General features: G+C 43.0%; 1 protein-coding gene across 1 annotated transcript; it reads left to right on the top strand.

The window, feature by feature from the left end:
- Positions 1-748: 748 nt before the first annotated feature.
- FAM228A (family with sequence similarity 228 member A) lies at positions 749-26,916 on the top strand. Its single transcript, XM_032293966.1, has 8 exons — positions 749-3,067; positions 3,606-3,712; positions 6,040-6,108; positions 7,659-7,850; positions 11,458-11,545; positions 11,665-11,818; positions 18,619-18,760; positions 26,651-26,916. Exons 2-8 carry the CDS (start codon positions 3,620-3,622, stop codon positions 26,813-26,815), a joined length of 903 nt encoding a protein of 300 aa, XP_032149857.1. The 5' UTR covers positions 749-3,067; positions 3,606-3,619; the 3' UTR covers positions 26,816-26,916.

The raw sequence follows: 26,916 nt of genomic DNA, 5'->3' as shown, positions 1-26,916 counted from the left end.
GTAAATCAGTTCTGTTCCATGAATCAATCAGTCATTAATGCCTTTTCCATAGCCATTCCTCTGTTCAGGTGAGTAAGTTTAGAAATTTCCAAAGTTTTCTTTATAAAAGGCAGCCTATATCTATTTGACACTTTAAAAATCTAGGGCTGGACGCCGTGGCTCACGCCTATAATCCCAGCACTTTGGAAGGCCAAGGTGGGTGGATCATGAGGTCAAGAGATAGAGGCCAGGCTGGCCAAGATGAAGACACCCCGTCTCTACTAAAAATACAAAAATTAGCTGGGCGTGGTGGCATGCACCTGTAGTCCCAGCTACTTAGGAGGCTGAGGTAGGATAACTGCTTGAACCCAAGAGGCGGAGGTTGCAGTGAGCCAAGATCACGCCACTGCACACCAGCCTGGCAACAGAGTGAGACTCCGTCTTAAAAAAAAACAACTAGGTGCAAGTTTGTTCTTATGGTTAAGGTTAATATGTACACTTCACAAACACTGGGATTTTTGTTTTCTGAGACAAGGTGTTCTTCTGTCTCCCAGCTAAAGTGCAGTGATGCAAGCACAGCTCACTTCAGCCTCAACCTCTCGGGCTCAAGTGATCCTCCTTCCTCAGCTGCCTGAGTAGCTGGGACTACAGGTGCATGCCACCATGCCCAGCAAATTTTTAAACTTTTTGTAGAGACGAGGTCCCATTGTGTTGCCCAGGCTGGTCTTGAACACCTGGCCTCAAGCGATCCTCCCATCTTGGCCTCGAAAAGTGCTGGGATTACATGTATGAGCCACCATGACTGGCATAGGCATTTTTATTTAAAGAGACTTTTTGGGTAGAAATGCTTTTCTCTGTTACAGTTATAAATGACTAAAAATACTAGCCAGGCCAAAATGGCAACCAGAGGCCTACTGCAAAGCTTCAAAAGGCTTGATGCTCTCTTAATAGACGAATGTTCAGTGTTTTAAATGTTTTTTTTAATATGTTGACATTGAAATTTCATTTCGTGTAGATGTCGGGATTATGTCTCATTCATTTATTTATTCATCATTCACTTAGTAAGTATTTAAGTGCCTATTTTTACCAGATGCTCAGGTTCTGGGGATATAAAGATAAGCAGACATAGGCCCTCTGCCCTAAAGTTAGTGGGAGAAACAGATAGTAAACCAAAGATTTTAATACTGTGAGATTAACTGACTTAGTTGTAGTATATAGAAAGAGACACAGGGCCTGCAGCAAGAGCCTGGGTGAAGACTCAGTGAAGCACTACCTACTGAAAGGAGAATCTTTATTTCCACCATGTAAAAAAGACATTGCCAGGGAACATCAAGTAAACAGACAAATGCTCAGATAAGCTTTTAGATCATATGAGATTGAAATAATTTGATTCAGTAAATCCGGGAAACTTTTGTTTTCAAATGAAGTAAGGAAGCAACTAGGTAGAAATTATAAATCCTATTTTGAATTGCCTTTTGCTTATACTTAATGTAGTTTAAGCCATCAGTGTATTATACCTTTCTGCTGTCTACTCAAATTGCTGTCTACTCAACAGCAATTTTCTGTTTGCCTGCTATTTGGGTCAGTCATGGATGGTCCCATGTTATGAGAAACATGTAAAGGTGAGATAGATTCAGCTCCTTTTCTTGAGAAGATTATTCCATATAAGGAACTAATTTGCTGAATGGGCCCACAGTTAGCCTGAATAAAATCTCTAAATCATGGTCTACACAGCAGTTATAAGGAACTCTGGCTTCTCAAGTGTCAATGAAGGCCAGCTGGGGTACCTGGATTCCCATCTCCATCTGGCCATAATGTTAAGGTAACCTCATTCACCATGTTAGACTGGTGTTGGAGAAAGCCAGCCAAAACAGAAAGCTTAAGTAAGGTTCAGAATCTCATAAACTGAAAATATTCAGACTTCAATAAAAGATAATCACACCAGGAACCAGGAAGATCTTGAGTTGAATGAAAAAGACAATCAATAGAGACCAACACTGAGATGACAAAGATGTTGGAATAAGCCCACAAAGACTTTTAAAGTTGCTATGAGAAAAATGCTTCAGTGAGCAAATATGAATACACTTGAAACAAATGAAAAATTAACCCTGAGCAAACAGGAGATATAAAGAAGAACCAAACGAAAATTGTAGAATTGAAAATTACAATAACCAAAATAAGAAGCTCAGCAGATAAGCTCAACAGTAGAATGGAGAAGATGGAGGAAATAATCCATGAGCTGGAAGATAGAATGATAGAAATGACCCAATCTGAAAAAAATGAGAAAACAGACTGAGGGCAGGAGGAGGGGGAGAAGAACAGAGGCCTACGGGCTATAATAATATTCATGTAATCAGAATCCCAGAAGGACGAGAGAAACAGGCAGGACTAAAAAAAAAAAAAAACCTGAAAAAACATTGGCTGAAAACAGAGTAATCCTTGTAGTGGTGTTAATATCCTGTATCTTGATGGCACCAATGTCAAATCTTGGTTGTGATAATGTACCTTAAACTATTAACAATAATTCCTAGATCTCACTAAATACGTAGTGTTTCGTGTTTTCCTGATTAGACCACGTGGTGTGAAGTCGGTTTCTTCACCTCAGAATCCAAACCAGGTCCACCTGTGGCACCTTCGCCCTTCGGTGGGAGCGTGTAAGACGCTAGACGCGTAGCTAAAAACCATTCCTCTCTTACGTTGTCGCCCTCAATCTTACAGGTAAATGGCAAATTCTCTTTGCTATTAATGTACATGCCTCGATGAAAGTCCAGAATGACGGCGGGGGCCTTGGCGGTTGAAGGCCCGTCGGCCCGCCGGGGCCGCGAGGGGAGGGCGAGGGCCAGGTTCTAGGCTTCATCACCGCGTTTCCGTTTGCTGTGAAATCAAATGGCGCCTTCCCTTTCCCCGGACGTCCGCGTCGCGGTCCAGCTGGCTTTGGGGTCGCAACCCGGGGCCTGTGTGGCGCATGCGCCCCCGATAAGCGGGCCCAAGGGCTCCTTCATTCGCAGCAGCACCAGGACGCGGCCGCTGGGGAGCCACACCCAGACGGAGCCGCGGGGCCTGCGACTACCCCCGGAGCTGGCCTGAGGTGGGGCCGGGGGAGGCCTGCGGGCCTGGGGCCGCGGAGCCCGGGGAGGGCCGCGGAGCCCGGGGAGGGTCCCGGAGCCCGGGGAGGGCCGCGGAGCCCGGGGAGGGTCCCGGCGCCCGGGGAGGGCCGCGGAGCCCGGGGAGGGTCCCGGCGCCCGGGGAGGGCCGCGGAGCCCGGGGAGGGCCGCGGAGCCCGGGGAGGGTCCCGGAGCCCGGGGAGGGCCGCGGAGCCCGGGGAGGGTCCCGGAGCCCGGGGAGGGTCCCGGAGCCCGGGGAGGGCCGCGGCCAGGGCCAGGGCAGTGCGGCCCAGGGGAAGGACCTGCTTTGGCCCGAGGGCTGCACGGGCGCGGGTAGCCGGCCCTGTTGAAGCGCCCGGGACGCCGGGGATCCCGGTTTGTTGGGTGACGGCTCAGCTAGAAAGGGGCCGAGCGGAATTCGAACCCCCGCCCCGCCGCTCCCCGCCCCTGCCCCGAGCCCCCAGGCCTGGCTCTCAACGGTAACTGGCTTCCTCAGCCTCAGTTTATCTTTTTTCCCCTCAGGGATTCTTCTGTCCATGGCTGCCACCAAAACTTCGAGTTATGATCAACATTTCAGGCCAGAAAAATTAAGAGAATGGCCAGAGCCTGAGTCCGTTTCTTTAATGGAGGTGAAATAACATGGCGTTTTGAGACGTCGTTTTGGCGGTGGGACGCCTCGAGTTTGGGAATTGTTTATCTCAATCATGCTTCTGTTCTCAGGACTGGGACAGTGCCTGGAGTTGAAGGGAAAAGTTCCAGGCTCAGATTTGGCCTAGAGTGTGGCCAAGAGTGTTCCCAGTCGCCAGCCTAGGGGCCGGCGCATCAACTGGGCGGGCGGGTGGTGGAAGGCAGCAACCCTAGCTCCCCCGCAGGAGAAGCCACGTCTGGGCTTGCCAGTCCATTCCGCATACTTTGGGGTCTGGTAATGATTTTCTCATAAAGTTTCATTATTTTGTATCATTCTGTGATTTACCTCACTATGAAAAACTCTTGGAAGTATCCTTTATTTTTCCGCTTTTGCCCTAGTGGCGGTCAGAGTAGTGAGACGCTTAATTTTTGTGTGTGCACAGAAGGCCGTGGATTTCGGAAGTGCCGCCGCAAATCATGACCTTTTCCTTATATTTTCTGGCAAAATCACAAAGAAGAGCCATCAAAGACAAAAACCGTTTAATTTCTTTAAGGAAAAAAGGACTATTTGAGAATCCAACTTGAGAGTGTACATAACATTTGCTAACAGTCTTACTAGGATGTTCTTTAGAAAGGCGACTTCCCTTGGGAGGCCGTGGGTGGATCACCTGAGGTCAGGAGTTCAAGACCAGCCTGGCCATCATGGTGAAACCCCATCTTTATTTAAAAAAAAAAAAAAAAAAAAAAGTGACTTCCCAAGATACTTGTCAACATGTTTCTACTTCTCCAAATAAACGGATCGATTCTAATATTGTAGTGTCAGGGTACATGTTTAATTGTTTTACATACTTTTTTAGTTGCCATCTTTTTAATTAAAATTATTTTAGAGATAGGTTCTTGCTGATTGCCCAGGCTGGAGTGCAGTGACCCAATCATAGCTCACTGTAACCTCAAACTCCTGGGCTCAAGTAATCCTCCTGCCTTGACCTTCAAAGCACTTAAGATTACAGGCATGAGCCACCCTGCCTGGCCTGTCATCTTAAAATAAGTCTGAGAAGACTTTAAAGCAAGATCCTGTTTATATTACAAAGAGAGCTTTATTTTAGAGAAGACCTGGGTAGCTGTTGGAATGTCATTTTTAGATCTCATGTGAAGCTATTAAATATATGGGTAAAAAGAACAACTTTTCCTTTTTGAGATTTCTCTTATTCACAGATTTGGTATTTGAGTTTGGGGTTTAGTTTGTTTTGATGCATTCAGTGTGACAGAACAGAAAGAACAATCAGAGATTGAATAACACAGTTCTAAGAACCTGTATCATTTTTCATCAGCGATCATTTTTGTAATAGTAATATCTCTTCCAGATACTGGATTTTATTGCCTTTTCATTTGTTTGTACTTAGTCCTATAAGAATAAAAACTAGAGATCAGTTCATAATGATCCAATTGAAAAAGGCCTAAAGTAGGGATTAAAATGCATCAGCTTTACCCACACTCATAATGGAAACAGCAGGTCCCTAGATGTGGACGGTATTGGTTGGGGGCCATGAGCTCCCACTAATTAGCTCTGAGACTCTGGACCAGTTGAACTAAATCAAACTTTCTGTGGCTTTTGACTTATGAAGATATCTAGCAAAAGGCAGGAGACTTCAAGGGCCCTTCAAAACACACCTACTGGCTGGGTACAGTGGCTCATGCCTATAATCTCAACACTTTGGAGGCCAAGGTGGGTGGATCACTTGAGGTCAGGAGTTCGACAGCAGCCTGGCCAACATGATGAAACCCTGTCTCTACTAAAAATATAAAAATTAGCCAGATGTGGTGTCACATGCCTGTAATCCCAGCTACTTGGGAGGCTGGAGAATCACTTGAACCCTGGGGGTGGGGAGATTCCAGTGAGTTGAGATCTTACCACTGCCCTCCAGCCTGGGTGACAGAGCCAGACTTTGCCTCAAGAAACAAACAAAAAACACCTACTGAATGCCTGGAAAGAGGATTCACTTTATAGAGGATCCTTTTAATAAGCTGCTTAGTGCTTTAAAACATAATTTAATGATATACTATCAGGTGTTTGTTTTAAAATAGTCTGGGGGGGGTGCTGAAAATGAGTAGGGATTTATTGAATGAAACATGATTGACTCTGAGTTAAGCACTCTTGAGCCTGGTTGATGGGTTCATGGAGAATGGGTTTAGAAATTTTCAGTATTTTTATGTTACAGAATAAGCCTCAAGATTTATACCAAAACTATTGGGTAAAGTACACTGAGTTTTGTCATTATAGTTTGTTTCTTCAGGATTTACATCCTAATGTTCAATTCTGTAATTTTAGGTATTAGCTAGAGAAGACATTGATGAAGCAGTACATGCAATATTATTTAGAGAAAATTCTGTTGTGAAGGTAAGAGTTGGCTCCACACTGCATTCTAAGAGTGTTCTAGGGGAGCAAGAGTGTGCAGAACAACATGGCCAAGAGTTTATGTTCTGTGATCCAAGAGATTCATTTTGCAGGGAGAATGAGGATCCTCGAATTGTTTGTACTACATGGATCTGAGGTTGTTCCCCCTTCTTGCAGGATCACTAAGAGATCCCTAATCCCACTTGGACCTGTCCTGAAGGGATCTGAGAAATTGTTCTGATTGTGCCTTCTCTTTGTCCTGGGACCGAATAGAAATTCCTTCCTACCCACACTTGCTTCTTTATGTTCCCACATTGCAGTGGGCATATATAAAACTATTAGAAACAAAATAAGCTTCTTTTTTTTTTTTTTTGAGACGGAGTTTCACTCATGTTACCCAGGCTGGAGTGCAATGGTGGGACCTCGGCTCACCGCAACCTCAGGAGGCTGGGGCAGGAGAATTGCCTGAACCCAGCCTCCTGAGTAGCTGGGATTACAGGCACGCACCACCATGCCCAGCTAATTTTTTGTATTTTTAGTAGAGACGGGGTTTCACCATGTTGACCAGGATGGTCTCGATCTCTTGACCTCGTGATCCACCCGCCTCGGCCTCCCAAAGTGCTGGGATTACAGACTTGAGCCACTGCGCCCGGCCTACAAAATAAGCTTTTAAGGGTTGTGACCAATCAATAACTAATAATCACTGTGAAATTAGCTTAAGGGGTATTTAATTTCAGTGAGAGAGACAGAGTTATAATAATACTTTGGGAGGCTGAAGCAAGAGCATTGCTTGAAACCAGGAGTTTGAGAGTTTAAGACCAGCCTGGGCAACATAGTGAGGCCCTGTCACTACAGAAAATTAAAAAAGCCAGGCATGGTGGCACACACCTGTAGTCCCAGCTACTCAGGAGGCTGAGGCAAGAGGATGGCTTGAGCCCAGGAGGTTGAGGCTGTAGTGAACTGTGATCATACACTATACTCCAGCCTGGGTGACAGAGTGAGACCCTGTCTTTTAAACAAAAAAAGAAGAAAACTTTGACATTTGAATTGTAATTTACAATTTATAAAGAAAGTGCACATAAATTCCCATTTAAGCATCCAGAGAGGTAGGTGCGATTATCTGTCTTTTACAGGCCAGAGAGAGGTATCAAAGAATTTTCTAGTGCTCTTTCTACTCTACCAATTTTGTCACAGACTTTCCTGATGGTGAAGGCTAGACACACAATGGGTGACCAGGGAATTCTTGGAAATCCTGAAAAAGAAACAAGAGTTTAATGAGTTAGCAGTAGCTTAATCTGGTTCATGAGTTGGATGCAGTTTAATCTGAAGGCACGGTGTGGTTTAGAACTTTATATGAGTTCTTTTGCTCTGTGTTCTCAGCTTCTCTTCCTGCACTTGATTCTGTGGTTCAGTTATTTTCTACTGGGACTTTGCAATCTGAATGTGGCTGGGAGCTTAGTAGTGGGATCAAGTGATTTTTCCCCCTTACTCAAATGACGACAAGTCAAACAATTTTTTATAATTTATTTTCCTTGTTTGTATCACTTCACTAGAGATTGGATACATATTTTCAGAATCTGGATACTTCTAAGGAAAGAAGAAAAGAGATGTTACATAAAAAATGGGTTGAAAATGTTGCAGAGCCTCTTCAGCAGAGAACTATGGAAAAAGTAATTTCATATAAAGGGCTGGAGAAAATGAAACAAGAGAATGTTGAATATTATTTGCAGCACAGTCATAAAATGGTACTGAGTTTTGTTTTTTTTTCCAAATTATACTTTATTTGAAGAGTTGGTCCAACAGTTTCACTGGTTATACAAGTGATCTGCAGCTTATTTTTGTATTTAAGATAGATTAATTGAATTGTAATACACGTAAACAGCATTCTTAAGCCTGAGGTTGGAGGGGATAGGATTGTTGATTTGGAACTAGATTTATCAGGAATTATGTAGACATTAATGGAGTTACTTACTGTAGCTTAAACCATAAAGGCATTTATAATTTACTTCACAAGAAATTGAGAGGTGGTGGTTTCATGGTGGGTTCTGACAGTATAACAATGTAAGGTTTTTTTCTGTTCTATTCTGCTATCCTTAGTATTTTCAGTTTATCCTCATTATTCTCACATTTGCCTGATGGTTGCTTACAGCTCCAGACATTGGGTCTTCATTCAAGGCAGGAAGAAGGGGTAAGGAATGGTGCCAGGGGCTTCTTCTCTTACCCTGCTCCTTTGCAGGAAGCAAAAAGAGTCCCCAGAGGCCCCTAGCCAACTTTCCCTTAGGTCTTGTTGGCCAGAACTGAGTCATGAGGCAAGTCCTAGCCATAAGCAGGCCCTGCAAAGCCACCGTGGCATTCTCATCTCTCTAGTAGGAAGTGGGCAAAGGAGAATGGTATTGTGTGACTAGGTTAGCCAACCAGTAGGTATTAGGACTAACAGTTTCTATACTTTGTTCTACAGTTTGGCTTTACAAAACAAATTTGGTTTTTTAATTTGAAGATTCTTTTGATTTTGAGGTCAGGACTCTCTTTCAGAATTTAGGTCTGTCTATTTGCAGTACCAAATATAAATCTGTTGGCTTTAGGTGTGTACTACTGGATCTTTTTTCTTTCCCCCACATACTTAGTAGATATCTAGAGTAGTGGCTGAATGCAGTGGGTCACCCCTGTAATCTCAGCACTTTGGGGAAGCTGAGGTGCATGGATTGCTTGAGTCCAGGAGTTCGAGACCAGCGTGAGCAACATGGCAAAACCCCCTCTGTACAAAAAAAAGCTGGGTGTGGTATTGTGCACCTGTAGTCCCAGCTACTTGGGAAGTTGAGGTGGGATGATCACTCGAGCCTGGGAGGCAAAGGTTGCAGTGAGCCGTGATAGCATCACTGCACTCCAGCCTGGGTGATAGAGTGAGACGCTAGAGTAGTTTAACTGGAATATTAGAACATTTAAGTATATTTATTGAGCACAATTTCTGAATATTTACCTTAAACCCTTTTTCCTACACACTCGAAGGGGCGGAGCTCAAGACTGAATTCAGATCTCTAAAGTGCAAAGTCTTATATTTGTGTCCAGAAATGTGATTGTACAAGTATAGGAGGGGAGGATCTTAGAAATGGCATGTGTTGAAGTCCAAGTGATGCTAATGTCAGTAAAGTCATTGTGAATCAACCATATGAGCTGGGTTTCAAGAAAACATACAGCTCTCAGGCTGTATTAAGAGAGGCTGTGCTTAGAGTGGGAAGCATCAGAGTCTTGGTCCATCCTGTCCTTATCCTGTCATTCCTGATGTCGCACTGTTGAAGGGACACTCATCAGTTGCAGAACCTTTAGAAAAGAATTGAGTCTTGACACCACTTTATAGGAAAGAAGTGGGGTATTTGGCGCAAGGAAAAGATGATACGAGGGGAAATGAAACTTTTAAGTATTTTAAAGGCAGACATTAGCTGTTGGATTAGATGTACAGAACTAGTATCTGCAACTGCAGTTACAAGGCAGATTTCAGCTTAGCCTAAGGACAGACTTTCTTGAGGTTAAAATTACCGAAAAAAAAGTACCTGCCTCACGGAGCAGAAAATTCTCAAAGGCCCATGGATGGCTTCAGACTAAAGCTAGATGATGACTTCTCCCAGAAGGTGGTAGAGTCTCATCGAATCTAAATTACTTCTGCAGTTTCTTCCAACCTTTTGAAGCTATGCTTTTATATAAAAATGAAATACAGTATTTGGCTTTTATTATATGAATCTTGCAAAACAGTTTGTACATAATGATTTTCCCTGAAGTATATATCTGAAGGAGATTATATGTGAAGACCATTATGATCCTGAAGTATACAATCCCTTTTTTTTTTAATTAAAAAAAATTTTTCTTGACACAGTTTCACTCTTGGTGCCCAGGCTGGAGTGCAATAGTGCGATCTTGGCTCATTGCAACTTTTACCTCCCGGTTCAAGAAGTTCTGCCTCAGCCTCTCAAGTAGCTGGGATTATAGGCATATGCCACCTTGCCCGGCTAATTTTTTTTTAGTAGAGACATGTTAGTCAGGATGGTCTTGTGCTCCTGACTTGGCCTCCCAAAGTGCTGGGATCCCAGGTGTGAGCCACGGCGCCCAGCCTACATTCCCTTTTATATGAAGAAAAAGAAACCAAATTAAGGAAAGGTAGAGCAGGTTTCTTGGGTTTTTTATTCTTAGGAGCTATGGAGTGGGGGAAAACCTAGTCATTTTAGAATTTTTGTAGTTACTCTCTATTCATTAAAAAAAAAGTACAAAAGCATTTCCTTTGAGTTTTAGAATAGGAACTCAAAGTAATTTAGACTCCTGTAGAATTTAAACTGTGCACAAGGCATGCATACACATGATCATTTGTTCATTGGTGCATTCATTTACCTCACATTCAGCAAATTTGAAGCACAAGGAGAGAGATGTGGACAGCTTGTGCAGTGGAGTGTGGCGAGTGTGTCACAGAAGTCAGCGCAGGGATTATGGGACTTGGGAGGGAACACTGCTTTCTACCAGAGATGCAGGAGGGATGTCAGCAAAGCCTGCCCAGGAGAGCTAATACTTGAGTTTGTAATGAGTCTTCAGATTTTTAAACTGCCAATATAGGAGTTAAAATTGAGAAACGGAGGTTTCAGTTTTTTGCTCCTATGCGGTACAAGTAGCCACCTGACTATTAATTTTTAAAAAAATATGTATGGCTCTGAAGATGGAAGTAGTTTCTTTTGCTTCTCCCAGAAAAACAAGCCAGGGCAGCCATATGAAGACTAACGTTCTTTTGGTTCTGGGTAGAATTTCATCATCTAGGTGCTGGAGGCAGTAGATGTTACGCTGTCTGGTTTATTCAGTAATTGTTTACCTAGCACTTCAGGTCCAGCACTGGGATGAGTGCTGTGGGGGAAATGAAGGGGAAAAATCATCCTTCTAAGGCTTATGATCAGGAACAGGGAGAAAAAATACCTCTGTATGTCCCTACCCCTTGACATAAACCCACAGCTCTGGTCACCCTCCGTTCTCGCAGGCCCTTATAGACCAGCTGTCGGTTTCCTCAGGAGGCATGGGTCCTCCCAGGCTGGGTTAGGTCAGATTTTATTTATTTAAATTTCAACTTTTAGATTCACGGGTACACATATAGGTTTTTTACATGGGTATATTGTGTGCTGCTGAGGTTTGGGGTGCGATTGAACCTGTCACCCTGGTAGTCAGCATAGTCCCCAGCGGGCAGCTTTTCAACCCTTGCCCCCTCCTGCCCTTCTGGCTCTTGTAGTCCTCAGGGTCTAGTGTTCTTATCTTTATGTAGGACACATTTCAAAAGCTTCATGCAGACTGCACTCTGGTCCTCAAAGAGTCTCATTTTTCTTGTAGGTTACAGTCCCACCATTTTTTGATCCTGTGTTTCAAAGACAGCAAGACATGGATGAAGAGAAGAGAACTGGTCTATGGTGTGAGACAGGTGCATTGTCACCACCGGACCTCATCTTTTTGAGACCGCTAATTGTCAAGTGATTTCTCACTCCAAGAGCAACGAGAGCTCTTTAAGAGTGTTGATTTTGATTTTTTATCTTCCTGTAGGAAAAGACCATTCCATAAAAGAACTTAAAGAAATAGAGAAGTCCAGGCCGCCTGCCAGCCCGCTCCGCTTCACTTTCGCTTTACACAGTGTAATTCTGAAGGAGCGGCAGAAAGCCTCTGCAACAGTCAGGAGTAAAACTTGCGGTAAATGCAGGTACAGATGAGCAGAACAAACAAATATTTGTTTAACTTGCAACTTACTTTATTTCCTACTGAAGGTCTTGTAACTAGTCACACTTTTGTCTTTTAGTAGTTTATAGTTTTACTGTTACTACTGTTATGATTACAATCATCACCTTTATATTATAAAATATATGTAGAGGACAGAATGAAACATAAACAGCTTAACAAGTCCCCGGGTCAGTTCTGTGGAATCACCAGCCATGTCAAGAAAGGGCACCTGTCCCCTCCTAAGACAGGCTCTTCCCTGCCCCAGAGCTCTCTTCACTTTGTAAGTGTTCACCTCCTTGCCCTCCCCATGGTGTTATCAGCTAACATTGTATCCTTAAATAATCTAGTTTATCTTGACTGTTTTTGAATTTCATATAAACAGAACCTGAAAGCATTTATTTTTTATGACTGAATCCTTTAAAAACATCTTTATTAAGATATAGTTTACAGGTGGGGGATGAGGGTACAGTGGCTCACACCTTTAGCACTTTGGAAGGCCAAGGCGGGTGGATCACCTGAGATCAGGAGTGCGAGACCAGCCTGGCCAACGTGATAAAACCCTGTCTCTACTAAAAATACAAAAATTAGCTGGGCGTTGTGGCAGATGCCTGCTCTAGCTACTCAGGAGACTGAGGCAGGAGAATCACTTGAACTCGAGAGGTGGAGGTTGCAGTGAGTCAAGATTGCACCACTGCATTCCAACCTGGGCGACAGAGCGAGACTCCATAAAAACAACAAAACAAAACAAAGATGGATATAGCTTATATACCGTAAAATTCGTCTGTTGGAGATTTGTACACATACAGTTCATTGTGTGACTGACTTCTTTTGCTCACCATTATGCTTTTCAGTTTCCTTCCTGTTGCTGCATATAGCTCCATGTATTAACTTCTGTTTTCTATAGTATTCCGTTGTATTTGACTATGCCATCATTTAAGCAATCCACTATTAGTGGATTTGGGCTGTTTCCACATTTTGGCTATTATGAACAATCCAGCTTGGTATTTTGGTTCCCATAATCCACATGTCTTAGGATATATACCCAAGAGTAGAATGTGCTGAGTCGTGGGATAACATTAAACTGTTTTGCAAAGAGACTGTTTCACTTTACGCCCTCGTCAGCATGGAGGAGAAATACTGTTGCTTCTCATTCTCCTTCACCCTTGGTGTATAATATTATCATTTGAATAAAGTTGACTGCTATATAATAGCATTTTCCGTATTATCGGTGAAACTGAATACTTTTCATGTCTTTATTGGCTGTTGGAGTTCCTCATTTGAGAAGCATCTGTTCAAGACTTTTGCCTTTTTTTTTTTTTTCTTTTTCTGGGATGTTTGGTCTGTCTTATTGATTTTCCTTATATATTCTGGCTATAAACCCCTTTTCAGTTATATATATTGCAAGCATATTTTCCTATCTTGTGGATTGTGTTTTTATTCTTCCTAATGGTATTTTTAAATGGTCATAATTTTGATATAGTCAAATTTGCTTTTCTTTTCCTTTATAACTAGTGCTTTTTTACATTATTTTAAAATGTCTTTTCCAAAAGCTATATAGCTTTTATAGTTTTGCTTTTCAAATATAGGCTTATGATCCAGTTAGAGTTGGTTTTTGTATATGTTTTATGTGGGGCCCAATTTAATTTTTTCCCTCTATTGAAACCCATTTTCCTCAGTACCATTTATTGAAAATATAATAATTTCCCTACTGCTCTGCAGTGTGGCTTTTTATACACATCCAGTGCTGTTACATAGACTTAATTTCCAGGTTCTCTATCCCAGCCTATTTGTTTACTATAGCTCTTTAATGAGTTTTGATACTTGATAGAACAAATATACCAGTAAATTTTATAATTAGCTCAAGTTTCATGTAGACATATACACATACAAACAAACCCTCAAACAAAAAAGTAATCACAAAAAACTGCAATTACTTTTGCACCAACCTAATATTTAGGATTTTGATTGGGATTGCATTGAATCTCTAGATCAATTTGGGGAGAATTTACATCTTTACAATTTTGAGTCCTCTAATCCATGAACATGGTATATATTTCTCTCTCCATTAATTTGGGTCTTATTTCATGTAAAGGAGTGGTTCTTAATCAAACTGATTAAGAAGCTGGTAATGTTTGGAGACATTTCTGGTTGTCAGGGGTGCGGGGTTCCATAAGCATCTAGTGGACAGAGGGCAGGGATGCTGCCAAATATCCTACAACAAAGAATTACTTAGCCCCAAATGTCAGTAAGCACTATGGATGAGAAACCATGTTTAAAGGTCTTGTAGATCTTTGCTTAGATTTATTCCTACTTATTCCTATTTTATTATACATAATTTTGTTTTCTGGCTAATTGTAGTTATTGTATAGAAATAAAAATGATTTTGTATATTGAATTTGTATTTGGCAACCTTGCTGAACTTTATTATGAATTCTAATATTACATCTATAGAGTCTTTTGGATTTTCTATGTACACAATAATATCTTATTTTTTTTTGAGTTGGAGTCTCCCTCTGTCAACCCAGATGGAGTGCAGTGGCATGATCTCAATTGACTGCAATCTCTGCCTCCTGGGTTCAAGTGATTCTCCTCCCTCAACCTCCTGAGTAGCTGGGATTACAGGTGTGCACCACCACACCAGGCTAATTTTTGTATTTTTAGTAGAGATGGTGTTTCACCATGTTGGCCAGGCTGGTCTCAAACTCCTGACCTCAGGTGATCCACCCACCTTGGCCTCCCAAAGTACTGGGATTACAGGTCTAAGCCACTGTACTTGGCCCACAATATTATCTTCTAATACAGAGAATTTTATTTCTTGTTTTCCATTTCTTATACCTTTTATTTCTTTTTCTTACCATACCAGTTAAGATTTCTGGCACAAAGTCAAAGTGGTGAAAATCAGCTTTCTTATATTCTTAAACGGAAAAGCTTTTGGTCTTTTTTGTGCTTTACGTTATTTTTAGATTTCCATTAGCACATCAAGTTGATTTTCTTAGTTTGCTAGATTTTAAAATATATTACTTTTTATGCATTTATTGATATTATAATTTTTTTCTCCTTTATTCTGTTAACATGGAAATTTTTATTTTATTTTTTGAGATGGAGTCTTGCTCTGTCACCCAGGCTGGAGTACAATGGTACAAACTCAGCTCACTGCAACCTCCACCTCTCAGGTTCAAGTTATTCTCCTGCCTCAGCCTTCTGAGTAGCTGAGATTACAGGTGCACACCACCATACCTGGCTAATTTTTATATTTTTAGTAGAGATGGAGTTTCACATTGGTCAGGCTGGTCTTAAACTCCTGACCTCAAGTGATCCACCCGCCTTGACTTCCCAGAGTGCTGGGATTACAGCTGTGAGCCTCTGCACCCAGCCTATGGAAAATTAGACTGACTCGTTTTTAAAATATTTTATTTCAAACATATCCAAATGCACTGAATGTAGAGAGCACAACACATTCCTATGAACCTATCACCCAGGTTCAGCAACCATCCACATTTTTCCATACTTGTTCTCTCTCTCTTGCTTTACCCCACTCTCCGTTTTGTGCTCACACTTCTGTTGGAAAATTCTAGGTCTCATGTCATGTTATTTATAAAGTCTCTACTATGTACCTCACAACAAATAACACAGAAATATAGTTTACAGTTTCAATAAATGTGCATCTGCTATAAAGAATCTCTGTTTCTGTTTGCTTTAAAACATCTTTATTTCGCCGCCTTTTTTCAACCTAATAAACCTTATTTCTCATAACAAATTTTATGTTCACAGCAGACTTAAGTGGAAAGTACCTAGAGAGTTCTCATACACCTCCTGTCCCCCAATAAACACAACTTTCCTCACTGTTGACATCCTGCACCACAGTGGCACAAACTACATTGACATTATCACCCAAAGTTCATAGTTTACATTCTGTTGTACATTCTATGCATTTTGACAAGTGTACAATGACATGTATCTATTATTCTGCTCTAATGTCACACAGAATTTCACTGTCCTAAAAATCACCTCTGCCCCATTCATCTCTCTTCCCCACTAACCCCTGGAAACCACTGATTTTTTTTTTTAACTATATTCATTGTTTTGCCTTTTACAGAATGTCATGCAACATTGGAATCATATAACACTTAGCGTTTTCAGATTTCACCTATGTTCTTAAAGGATATTTTCACAGGATTAAGAATGTTAGATTGGCAGTTATTTTCTTTCAACAGATATCTTGTTATCTTTTACTCTTTCAATTGAGAAGTCATCTGCTAGTCTTACTGTTGTTCCTTTGAAGGTAATCTGTCTTTTCCCCTGGATGCTTTTTACGATTTTCTCGTTGGCTTTGTTTTTTGTAGTATTGCATGATATTTCTAGATGTGGATTTCTTTTCATGTATCCTACTTGGAATTCATGGGTCATCTTGTATCTGTAAGTTGATGTCTTTCGTTAGTTCTAGAAAGTTTTCAGTTATTTTCTCTTTGTTACCTCTACCATATTCTCTCCACTGTTTTGGGTACTCCAGTTAAATATATTTTAGATTTTCTTACTGATCCTCTGTCTGTCTCTTATCATTTTTGTGTATTTCCCATCCTTTTTGTCTTCCCATGTTTGGTTCCAGATATTTTATTATCTCTTCTGTTATGTCTGTTGTTAAACCCATCCACTATTATTTTCAGTTATTTTATTTTATAGACCTAGAATTACGATTAGATTCTTTTTAAAAAAATTTTAGTGCTACATGTGCAGGATGTGCAGGTAAATGTGTGCCTAGGTGATCAACCCATCACCTAAGTATTAAGCCCAGCATGTATTAGCTATTTTTCCTAATGCTCTCCCTTCCCCTACTCCAATCCTCCTTGATTCTTTTTCAAATAGGTTTTGGTGCATGCTGTCTGTACTTGGGGCCTGGAGAGTTTCTGTCCTCCATTGATAAACCCAAGTGCATTGCTTGACTTACCTATCAGGGGAGGGAGATGTTGAGAACAAGGTTAAATGCCCACTTGCCAGGACATCAGCCAGACCCGTGGAGAAAAAAATCCACCAAAGATGCTAGAAGTACAGAGAAATCGGCTTCTACCCTGGTACTTAATATTGGTGACCTGGGCTTGAAATGCTACCACAGAGGAAGGCAAGAGTTGGAGATTGTCAGCTCATTCCTGAAGGCTCTCCCCTCTCTGGAATTGGTTTTAAAGCTGTCCAGTGATTTTAAAATTCTTAATTTTGGTGGTAAATTTCCTTTTTTTTTTCCTATTTATTTCAGCAGGACTTTTAGCCTGTGCAGACTTCTATATTCTACACAAAAGTGGAAGTCTATTATACTCTCTCGATAGTTAGTTTTCATTCCCCATCCTGAGTTTTGTTGGAATAAACAGTACTACTTTGTTTCTGCCTCCCCTAGTGATTTGGAAGTTTTATGTATTATTTCTGGTTTTATGGTTTCTTTATCATTTTAACAAACATTTTTATTTAAACACCAGTCATTACATAACCCCCATTCCCACAAGACAAAGGCTTCATGTTGCTTTGGTGGCTTCATCTCCCCTCTGGCTCCTCTGCTGGTGTTCCTCCTTCAGGCTGGTCTCCTCTAGTCTGTTGTCTGCTCAGCAGCTGGAGTGGTCTTTTTGAAGTGACCAGCTCTCCTCCACTGGAAACCCTTCAGTGCCATCCCCTTACAACAAAGCCCAGGCCTTCAACATGGCACATGAGGCACCATCTGGGCCCTGCCACCCTTCCGGCTTCATCTCAAAAGTCCCATCGGCCTAAAGAAAAGAAAGAATGATTAACCACAGAAACCTCTGGGTCAGGTCAGCATGTTCATAACTCCCTGACCTGCCAGGGTGTTGCCTGCCTTTGCTCTGTCTGTCACTGGCCATTCAAGTGCAGGCAAGAGGGCAGTTATCACAGAGATGTAGAACTCTCCAGCCCTTTACCAGCTCTTCCTCCATCAGGAAGCCCCTTGAGGGCAGGGACTGTGTATTAATCTTGGTGTTCCCAGCACTTAGCTGGAACATAGTAGATGATGAATAAGTGGTTGTTGAATGAATTAATGGAGGAAGAAAAGAGAAGGCTTATTTCCCTCGATAGGGCTAGGCTTCCTGGTGCAGAAATGGTGGCAGCCCTGGTGAAATCCCTCCGGTAGGACATACCCAGAGGATGTCTCACATGGCTGATGAAGTAAGTAAAGGACTTGAGAGCAAGGTGGTGAGGTGAGGCAGAGACAGTTTGATTACAAAAGCCAGAATCCTTCTCAAATGAAAGTCGGGGAGAGGGGCTAGATATATTAGCACTGGTATGTCATGGAAGCCAAACCAGGAAGGGAGCCAACCAGCTCAGGGGACTGACTGGGAGGCCAGTCCCTGCCTCTTTGGGGCTATGTGGCACTCACTATCACTTCTCTTTGTGAACCTGCTCCGTTTCTCTTTGCACACAGGCTTTCTCTGCTTTCCTGAGTATGCTGGAAAGTGGAAGCACCATCCTGCCTGACTTTCTGGTTTGATCATTCAGAGGTTGCCTGGAAGCCCCTTTGTCCCAACTGCAGCCATAGGAATTGAGGCCCTGGACCTGGTTCCTCAGCCATGGCTGGGGGAGCATCCCTGAGTCACCGCCTCCCTAGGGATTGGGCCAGCAGAGATACGAGCAGGGCAGGCAGATTGAGGCACAGCTACCAGTGATGGCTGCTCAGTCGTTCCTTCTTAAAAGTGACTATTGAGTTCATTACGTTAATCTTCAAAATTATTTGATGCTACAGTTCCATTTGTGCTGAATCAAGATAAGTTTTTCTGTTTTTCTTCACAGTCCTGAAAAGCTGATCTGTGCAGAAAAGAAACACAAAAGAAAAGAGAAAAAGACAACCGACCTAAGTCAGGCTGAGTTTGAAAAGCAGTTCCTTTCCTCAGAGCTCAGCCAGAAGAACAAAGTGGGTGACAGGAAGGGTCTGGTGAGCAGACACTCCCCCCGTCCCCACCACACACACAGGATGGGCCTGCAGCTGCTCTCCAGCCTGTGAACCTGGTTAGGGATTTTGTGAGGCGGGGCCGGGATGCAAGGCTTTGCAGCCCCCACGAGCAGCACGTACAGGTTCTAGAATGAGCCAGCGCCACAGCTCTCCCTGTCAGACGAGCACCCGAGGGCAGAGCAGGCATGGCCCAAGAAGAAGGCCTGAAAAGGAGGAGGAAGAAATGGTGGGTGGCCTCAGGCTCAGTGCCGCAGCTCTGACGGAGACCCTTGGGTGGGGAAGCCTTGTAGGAAGAAACTCAGATAAGTGGTAAATGTGGGACCTGGACCCCACTTTCTGGAGACAGATCCTGTCCTTCCAAGGTGAGGGCCAACCTGGCCACAGGGGCTTTTCTCTCTCAGATTTCTTCAGCGCCTTCACCTGGGCCTTTGCCCTTCTGCCATTTTCCCGCCATTTTCCACTTAGTCCATCCAAACCGCACCAAAAATGGTGTTCTCTTTAGTGTGCACACAACAGGTGGGAAGTTTTTGAAATGAAATTTATACCAAAAAATTAGGGCAAGATGAGATTTTTTAAAATATTTAAAAGGTCTTTTATATGTAGGAATTTTCCGAGTACAGCTTTCTTATCCAGAGCTCATGGCTGATTTGACAGTTTCCCCCTTCATTCTCTCTGCCACTCCGCGTACCCTGAGGCCTGAAGCGCAGGACCCTCTCGGGAAGGCCTCGGCTTGGCTCACCCCTCACCACCACGCACAGAGGACGGGACTCAGTTGCTCTCCAGCCTGTGAACCTGGTTAGGGATTTTGTCACCAGCTCCTGCTCTGCCCCATTGCTGTCCCCAGGCTCTCTAGGGAGTAAAGGCTTCTCCGTCTGTGGTAAGTTACCTGTGACTCTTCAGCTGTTTCCTCGGAGCATAATTTATCTGAGAGCACAGGAGCTGCTCATTCCTTTCAAATATTCAAAATGTACAACGTGGTGATTTGCTGTAGATACTCATTGTGAAATGTTTGCCACCGTCAAGCTCGTCCACATATCCACCAACTCAGTTACTGTTTTCGTGTGTGTGCGGTGAGAATACTCACGATCTACTCTGAGCAAATTGCAAGTGCACGTTATTAGCAACTATAGTATCATGTTGTCCATCAGGCCTCTAGAACGTACTGTTAGCCGTGGAGGTTAACACATCCCACACATTGGCCCTACATTCCCTGTCTCTAGATCCTGTTCTCCTGCCTCAGTCTTATCACGGAAAGTTTCTACCCTTTGACCAACAGCTGTCCCCTCACTGCCCCCACCCCGCCCCCCAACTCTGGTAACCACCCTGCTACTCTGTTTGGATGTGTTCGATGTCTTTAGATTCCACATATTGTTACAGGAAAGGGGTCCAGATCCAGACCCCAAGAGAGGTTTCTTGGATCTTGTGCAAGAAAGAATTCAAGGCGAGTCCACAGTACAAAGTGAAAGCAGCTTATTAAGAAAGTAAAGGAATAAAAGAATGGCTACTCCATAGACAGAGCAGCCCAGAGGGCCGCTGGATGCCCATTTTAATGGTTATTTCTTGACAATATGCTAAACAAGGGGTGGATTATTCGGGCTTCCCCTTTTAGACCATCAAGGGTAACTTCCTGATGTTGCCATGACATTTGTAAACTGTCGTGGTGCTGGTGGGAGTTGTCAGGTCTCCATATGCAAGCCTGGAGCTTGAAAGTCTGAAGTCCTGCTTCCCTCAGCTGATTGTCCCTAATCACCCAGCGCTTTAGGACAATCCCTCACCCTACCCTGCCATCTTAACTGTTGTTATGATAGTACTATTATGCCACCCACCATTGTAACTAACTTATGGTAATGCATAGTCCTTGCCCCTACCCCCACCACTGTGACGGATCTTACTCTAACTTTCCACTGCCCACCCCATACCTGTAAAACCAGCTCCTATCCCACTGTCCTTTGCTAATGCTCTTTTCAGCCGTAGCCCACGTGCACCCAGGTGATAAACAGCCATGTTGCTCACACAAAGCCTGTTTGGGGGTTCTCTTCATTCAAAGCACACGTTTTTAATAGGAGTGTAGCAGTGAGGACGACCAGAGGTCACTCTCGTCACCATTTTGGTTTTTGTGGGTTTTGGCCAACTCCTTTACTGCAGCCTGTTTTATTAGCAAGGTCTTTATGACCTGTATCTTGGGCCGACCTCCTATCTCACCCTGTGACTTAGAATGCCTTAACCATCTGGGAATGCAGCCCAGTAGGCTTCAGCCTCATTTTAAAAACCAGCTCCTATTTAAGATAGAGTTGCTCTGGTTCACACACCTCTGATATGAGATCAGTCAATATTTGTCTTTCTGTGCCTGGCTTCTTTCACTTGACATAATGTCCTCCACGTTCACCTATGTTGCTGCAAATGGCAGGACTTCCTTCTTTTCTCAGGTGGGTTTATGGTCCGTGGATGTGTACCATATATGTTTTCTTTTTTTATATATATTTATTGCGTTTTAGGTTTTGGGGCACATGTGAAGAACATGCAGGATTGTTGCATAGGTACATACATGGCAATGTGGTTTGCTGCCTTCCTCCCCATCACCTATATCTGGCATTTCTCCCCCATGTTAGCCCTCCCCAACTCCCCACCTCCCACTGTCCCTCCCCTAGTTCCCCCGCCACAGACCTCAGTGTGTGATGCTCCCCTCCTTGTGTCCATGTGTTCTCGTTGTTCAATACCCGCCTATGAGTGAGAACATGTGGTGTTTGATTTTCTGTTCCTGTGTCAGTTTGCTGAGAATAATGGTTTCCAGGTTCATCTATGTCCCTACAAAGGACACGAACTCTTCGTTATTTATGGCTGCATAGTATTCCATGGTGTATATGTGCCACATTTTTCCTTTCCAGTCTATCATCAATAGGCATTTGGATTGGTTCCAAGTCTTTGCTATTTTAAATGGTGCTGCAATGAACATTCGTGTGCATGTGTCCTTATAATAGAATGATTTTTAATCCTTTGGATATATATACCCAGTAATGGGATTGCTGGGTCAAATGGAATTTCCATTTCTAGGTCCTTGAGGAATTGCGACACTGTCTTCCACAATGGTTGTACTAATTTACACCCCACCAACAGTGTAAAAGTGTTCCTATTTCTCCACATCCTCTCCAGCATCTGTTGTCTCCAGATTTTTTAATGATCGCCATTCTAACTGGCGTGAGATGGTATCTCAGTGTAGTTTTGATTTGCATTTCTCTAATGACCAGTGATGAGCATTTTTTCATGTTTGTTGGCCTCATATATGTCTTCTTTTGAAACGTGTCTGTTCATATCCTTCACTCACTTATGAATGGGTTTGTTTGTTTTTTTCCTTGTAAATCAGTTTTAGTTCTTTGTAGATTCTGGATATTAGCCCTTTGTCAGATGGGTAGATTGCAAAAATTTTTTCCCATTCTGTTGGTTGCCAGTTCACTCTGATTGTTTCTTTTGCTGTGCAGAAGCTCTGGAGTTTAATTAGATCCCATTTGTCTATTTTGGCTTTTGTTGCCATGCTTTTGGTGTTTTAGTCATGAAGTCCTTGCCTTTGCCTATGTTCTGAATGGTTTTGCCTAGGTTTTCTTCTAGGGTTTTTATGCTGTTAGGTCTATGCTTAAGTCTTTAATCCATCTGGATTAATTTTAGTGTAAGTTAATTTTAGTGTAAGGTGTCAGGAAAGGGTCCAGTTTCTGCTTTCTGCACATGGCTAGCCAGTTTTCCCAACACCATTTATTAAACAGGGAATCCTTTCCCCATTGCTTGTTTTTGTGAGGTTTGTCAAAGATCAGATGGTTATAGATGTGTGGCCTTGCCTCAGAGGCCTCTGTTCTGTTCCATTGGTCTATATCTCTGTTTTGGTACCAGTAACATGCTGTTTTGATTACTGTAGGCTTGTAGTATAGTTTGAAGTCAGGTAGCATGATGCCTCCAGCTTTGTTCTTTTTGCTTAGAATTGACTTGGCTATGCGGGCTCTCTTTTGGTTCCACATGAAGTTTAAGGTGGTTTTTTCCAGATCTGTGAAGAAGGTCATTGATAGCTTGATGGGGATAGCATTGAATCTATAAATTACTTTGGGCAGTATGGCCATTTTCACGATGTTGATTCTTCCTAACCATGAGCATGGAATGTTTTTCCATCTCTTTGTGTCCTCTCTTATTTCCTTGAGCAGTGATTTGTAGTTCTCCTTGAAGAGGTCCTTTACATCCTTTGTTAGTTGTATTCCTAGGTATTTTATTCTCTTTGTAGCAATTGTGAATGGCAGTTCGTTCTTGTTTTGGCGCTCTTTAAGTCTGTTATTGGTGTATAGGAATGCTTGTGATTTTTGCACATTGATTTTGTATCCTGAGACTTTGCTGAAGTTGCTTATCAGTTTCAGGAGATTCTGGGCTGAGATGATGGGGTCTTCTAAATATACAATCATGTCATCTGCAAATAGAGACAATTTGACTTCCTCCTTTCCTAATTGAATACCCTTTACTTCTTTTTCTTGCCTGATGGCCCTGGCTAGCACTTCCAATACTATATTGAATAGGAGTGGTGAGAGAGGGCATCCTTGTCTAGTGCCAGATTTCAAGGGGAATGCTTCCAGTTTTTGCCCATTCAGTATGATACTGGCTGTGGGTTTGTCGTAAATAGCTTTTATTATTTTGAGATACGTTCCGTCAGTACCTAGTTTCTTGAGAGTTTTTAGCATAAAGGGCTGTTGAATTTTGTCAAAGGCCTTCTCTGCATCTATTGAGATAATCATGTGGTTTTTGTCTTTGGTTCGGTTTATGTGGTGAATTACGTTTATAGACTTGCATATGTTGAACCAGCCTTGCATCCCTGGGATGAAGCCTACTTGATTGTGATGGATAAGCTTTTTGATGTACTGTTGCAATCTGTTTGCCAGTATTTTATTGAAGATTTTTGCATCTGTGTACATCGTGGATATTGGCCTGAAGGTTTCTTTTCTTGTTGAGTCTCTGCCGGGTTTTGGTATCAGGATGATGTTGGTCTCATAAAATGATTTGGGAAGGATTCCCTCTTTTTGTCTTGTTTGGAATCGTTTCAGAAGGAGTGGTACCAGCTCCTCTTTGTATGTCTGGTAGAATTCAGCTGTGAACCCATCTGGACCTGGGCTGTTTTTGGTTGGTAGGCTATTGATTGCTGCCTCAACATCAGCCCTTGTTATTGGTCTATTCAGGGCTTCGACTTCTTCCTGGTTTAGGCTTGGGAGAGTGCAAGTGTCCAGGAATTTATCCATTTCTTCCAGGTTTACTGGTTTATGTGCATAGAGTTGTTTGTGGTAATCTCTGATGGTGGTTTGTATTTCTGTGGAATCCGTGGTGGTCTCCCCTTTATCATATGTTTTCTTTACCTGTTCATGTCAGCAGATGCTTAGGTTGTTTCCATTTCTTGGCTATTGTGAATAATGCTGCAGCGAACATGGGACTGTGGATCTCTCTTCAAGATAGTGATTTTATTTCTGGTGAATATATGTATATACACCCAGAAGTGGGATTGCTGAATTGTCTGGTAATTCTATTTTTAATTTATTAGGAAGCCTTCATGCTGTTTTCCATAATGGCAGTAGTAACCTACATTCCACTGACAGTGTACGAAGGTGTAGGGCTGTTGGCCCCACAGAGTCATGGGGTGAGCCTTATGCTGTGCTGAGGCGCAGGATCTGAGAAATGAAGAGACAGGACACAGAAGTACAAGGAAAATGCAGCTGGGCTTAGGGGGCCACGCCACCTATAAGCGGAGTTAGGCAAGGCCCTGAATGTACAGAAGCATGAGTATTTATTGTATATAGGTTAGCGGGCAGGGCAGTGAGTGAAATCATCTTTAAGGATAGTGATAGGGTCGTGAGCAATAAAACATGGGGTCCACCCCCATTAGGTCACCTAGGCCAGGAGGTGGACAGTGCGCAGCAAGGGGCCTGTTCCCATGAAGGCAAGGCCGTGTGCAGTAAGAGGTTCACCCCCATTAGGTCACCTAGGCTTGAAGGTGGGCCGTGCGCAGTGAAGAGGGTGCAGTGTGCGATACTTCTATCTATGGGAAAACTACTTCTAAGAAGATTTATGGGAGGATGCTTTAAGTCACATAGCAGTGACAGCACTGTCAAGTTTACTGCCACCTTCTGGCAGCTTCCAATGGGTTCTATGGGAAGATGCTTTTCAAGCAGCACAGTAGCAAGAGCTGATAAAGTTCACAGTCACCAAGGTGGATTGCCGGTCTGAGGGCGGCCTTCCACAAGAACTGGAGCAAGGTCCTACAACTCCTTTATCAGGAGGAGTGGCTCTTGCCCCAAGCGTGCCATACGGCGGGTATCTTAACGATACCGAACGCTGCCACCTGGGCCATGGATTCTTTTCCTGGTATAACTGTTTGTCCCTTAAATCATGCCCTGCACTGTGTCTGCTCTAGGCATTCCTCCGATTATAAGCTGCTTATTCCTTAATTCATGCTGTGTCCACTCTAGGCATTCCACCGATTATGGACTAATATATAATTATAGGTATATATGTAGGGAAATATTCTTTAGGCACTCATACTATCAACTATTATATTATATATAGAGGATTATATAAAGGGATTCCTCAAGCCCTATTTCTATAAACTAATATACGATTATTTAAAGGATTATATAAAAGGAAATAGCTGAGTAGTAACACTATAAAGTGAGATATTCCTCAAGCCCTAACTGTGCCAGAGTTCTGCTTAGCTCTCATTCCTCAGTGCCTATCTGGGGGTTACCTACATGAAGGTTCCCAGACAAGGGACGCTTGTTATCTTTTGACTTTTTCATAATAGCCAACCTAACAGGTGTGAGGTGACAACTTATTGTCGTTTTGATTTGCATTTCAGTGATGATTAGTGATGTTGAGCACCTTTTTGTATACCTCTTGACCATTTATGCATTTTTTTGAGGGAGCAGGAGAGAGGCTTTAGAAAAATCTCTGTCCCATTTTTAAATTGGGTTATTTGTTTTTTTGCTATTGAGGTGAATGAGTTTCTTATATGTTTTGGATATTGACCCCTTATTTGATACATGGTTTGGAAATATTTTTTCCCTTTCTGTAGGTTGCCTTTTTGTTTTGTTTCCTTTGCTGTGCAGAAGCTTTTTAGTTTGATATACTGTCACTTGTTTATATCAGATCTTAATGTGACTGTGGTCAGTTCTACCCTTAAAGGTAGGGTGAGCTACACTAGTAGACCCAAGTGTTCTGAAGTTAAATGCAGTAGCAGTTGAGTTTTGCTGTTGTGCTGGCACTGTCCCAGCAGGTCAGCAGTCTGTCCCTCCTGTGCAGTCTTTTGGGGCCCTATCTCATTGACCTTTGTCATCTTCAGCACCTGGCTTCTGAGGTTGCCCCAGGAACTCATTCCTGTCAACCTGAAAATGGGAGAGATCATGGATGAGTTCTTCCTGGGAGTTGGGTGTTAGTGGGCCAGGCTGGAGGTGGCATGTCATTTCCTCTGATATTCCCTGGGCTAGGGCCCAGTCCCATGTTTGTCCCTAACTGTAGGATATAGGGGTGCAGGGAAAAAGTATTCCATCGCTGGTCTGGCCACAGTGGCAGAAGAGGGAGCATTTTGTGGCCAGCTGGTCATTTCTGCTGTACTTACCACAAAAGGGTTAGTTCTTTGTGGAATTCAAAGATACAGACAGCCTCATCTTAGAGTTGCAGGAACCAGACAGAGTGTGTGGGTGGGGGTGGGTAAAGCAAGAGGGCTGGCCAGAAACCTGCCCGAATCGGGGGTCTCAGCTCTAGCAGGAGGGCTGAGTGTGGGGCAGAGTCAGTGGGGGGCCTCCCTGCACATGTAAGCCCCACATCCCTGCACCACACTCAGCCCTTCTCTTCTGTTGCTAGGTTTTAGGAACCAGACAGCAGAGACCCCACTCCTGGGCTGCTGGGGACAGCCAACAACACAGGGGTCCCCAGCCTATGGGAAGAAGAGTGATGACAGCTGAGGTCCTGGGGCAGCACCTGGCCTCCCTGCAGAAGGCAGCCGGGCTGGGCCACCCTTGGTACTGAAACTAAGTGGACTTGACTTGGCAGTGTCTGTACCACAGTTGAAATACTCTAAACACACTTTCTCGAGAAGTGGAAATAAATTGCAAGGAATATCCGAATCA

The sequence above is a fragment of the Sapajus apella genome, unplaced genomic scaffold (assembly GCF_009761245.1).
Source record: "Sapajus apella isolate SASKATOON/1434 unplaced genomic scaffold, GSC_monkey_1.0 scaffold31, whole genome shotgun sequence".
Classification (NCBI taxonomy): domain Eukaryota; kingdom Metazoa; phylum Chordata; class Mammalia; order Primates; family Cebidae; genus Sapajus; species Sapajus apella.
This window is presented reverse-complemented; position numbering and strand designations above follow the sequence as displayed.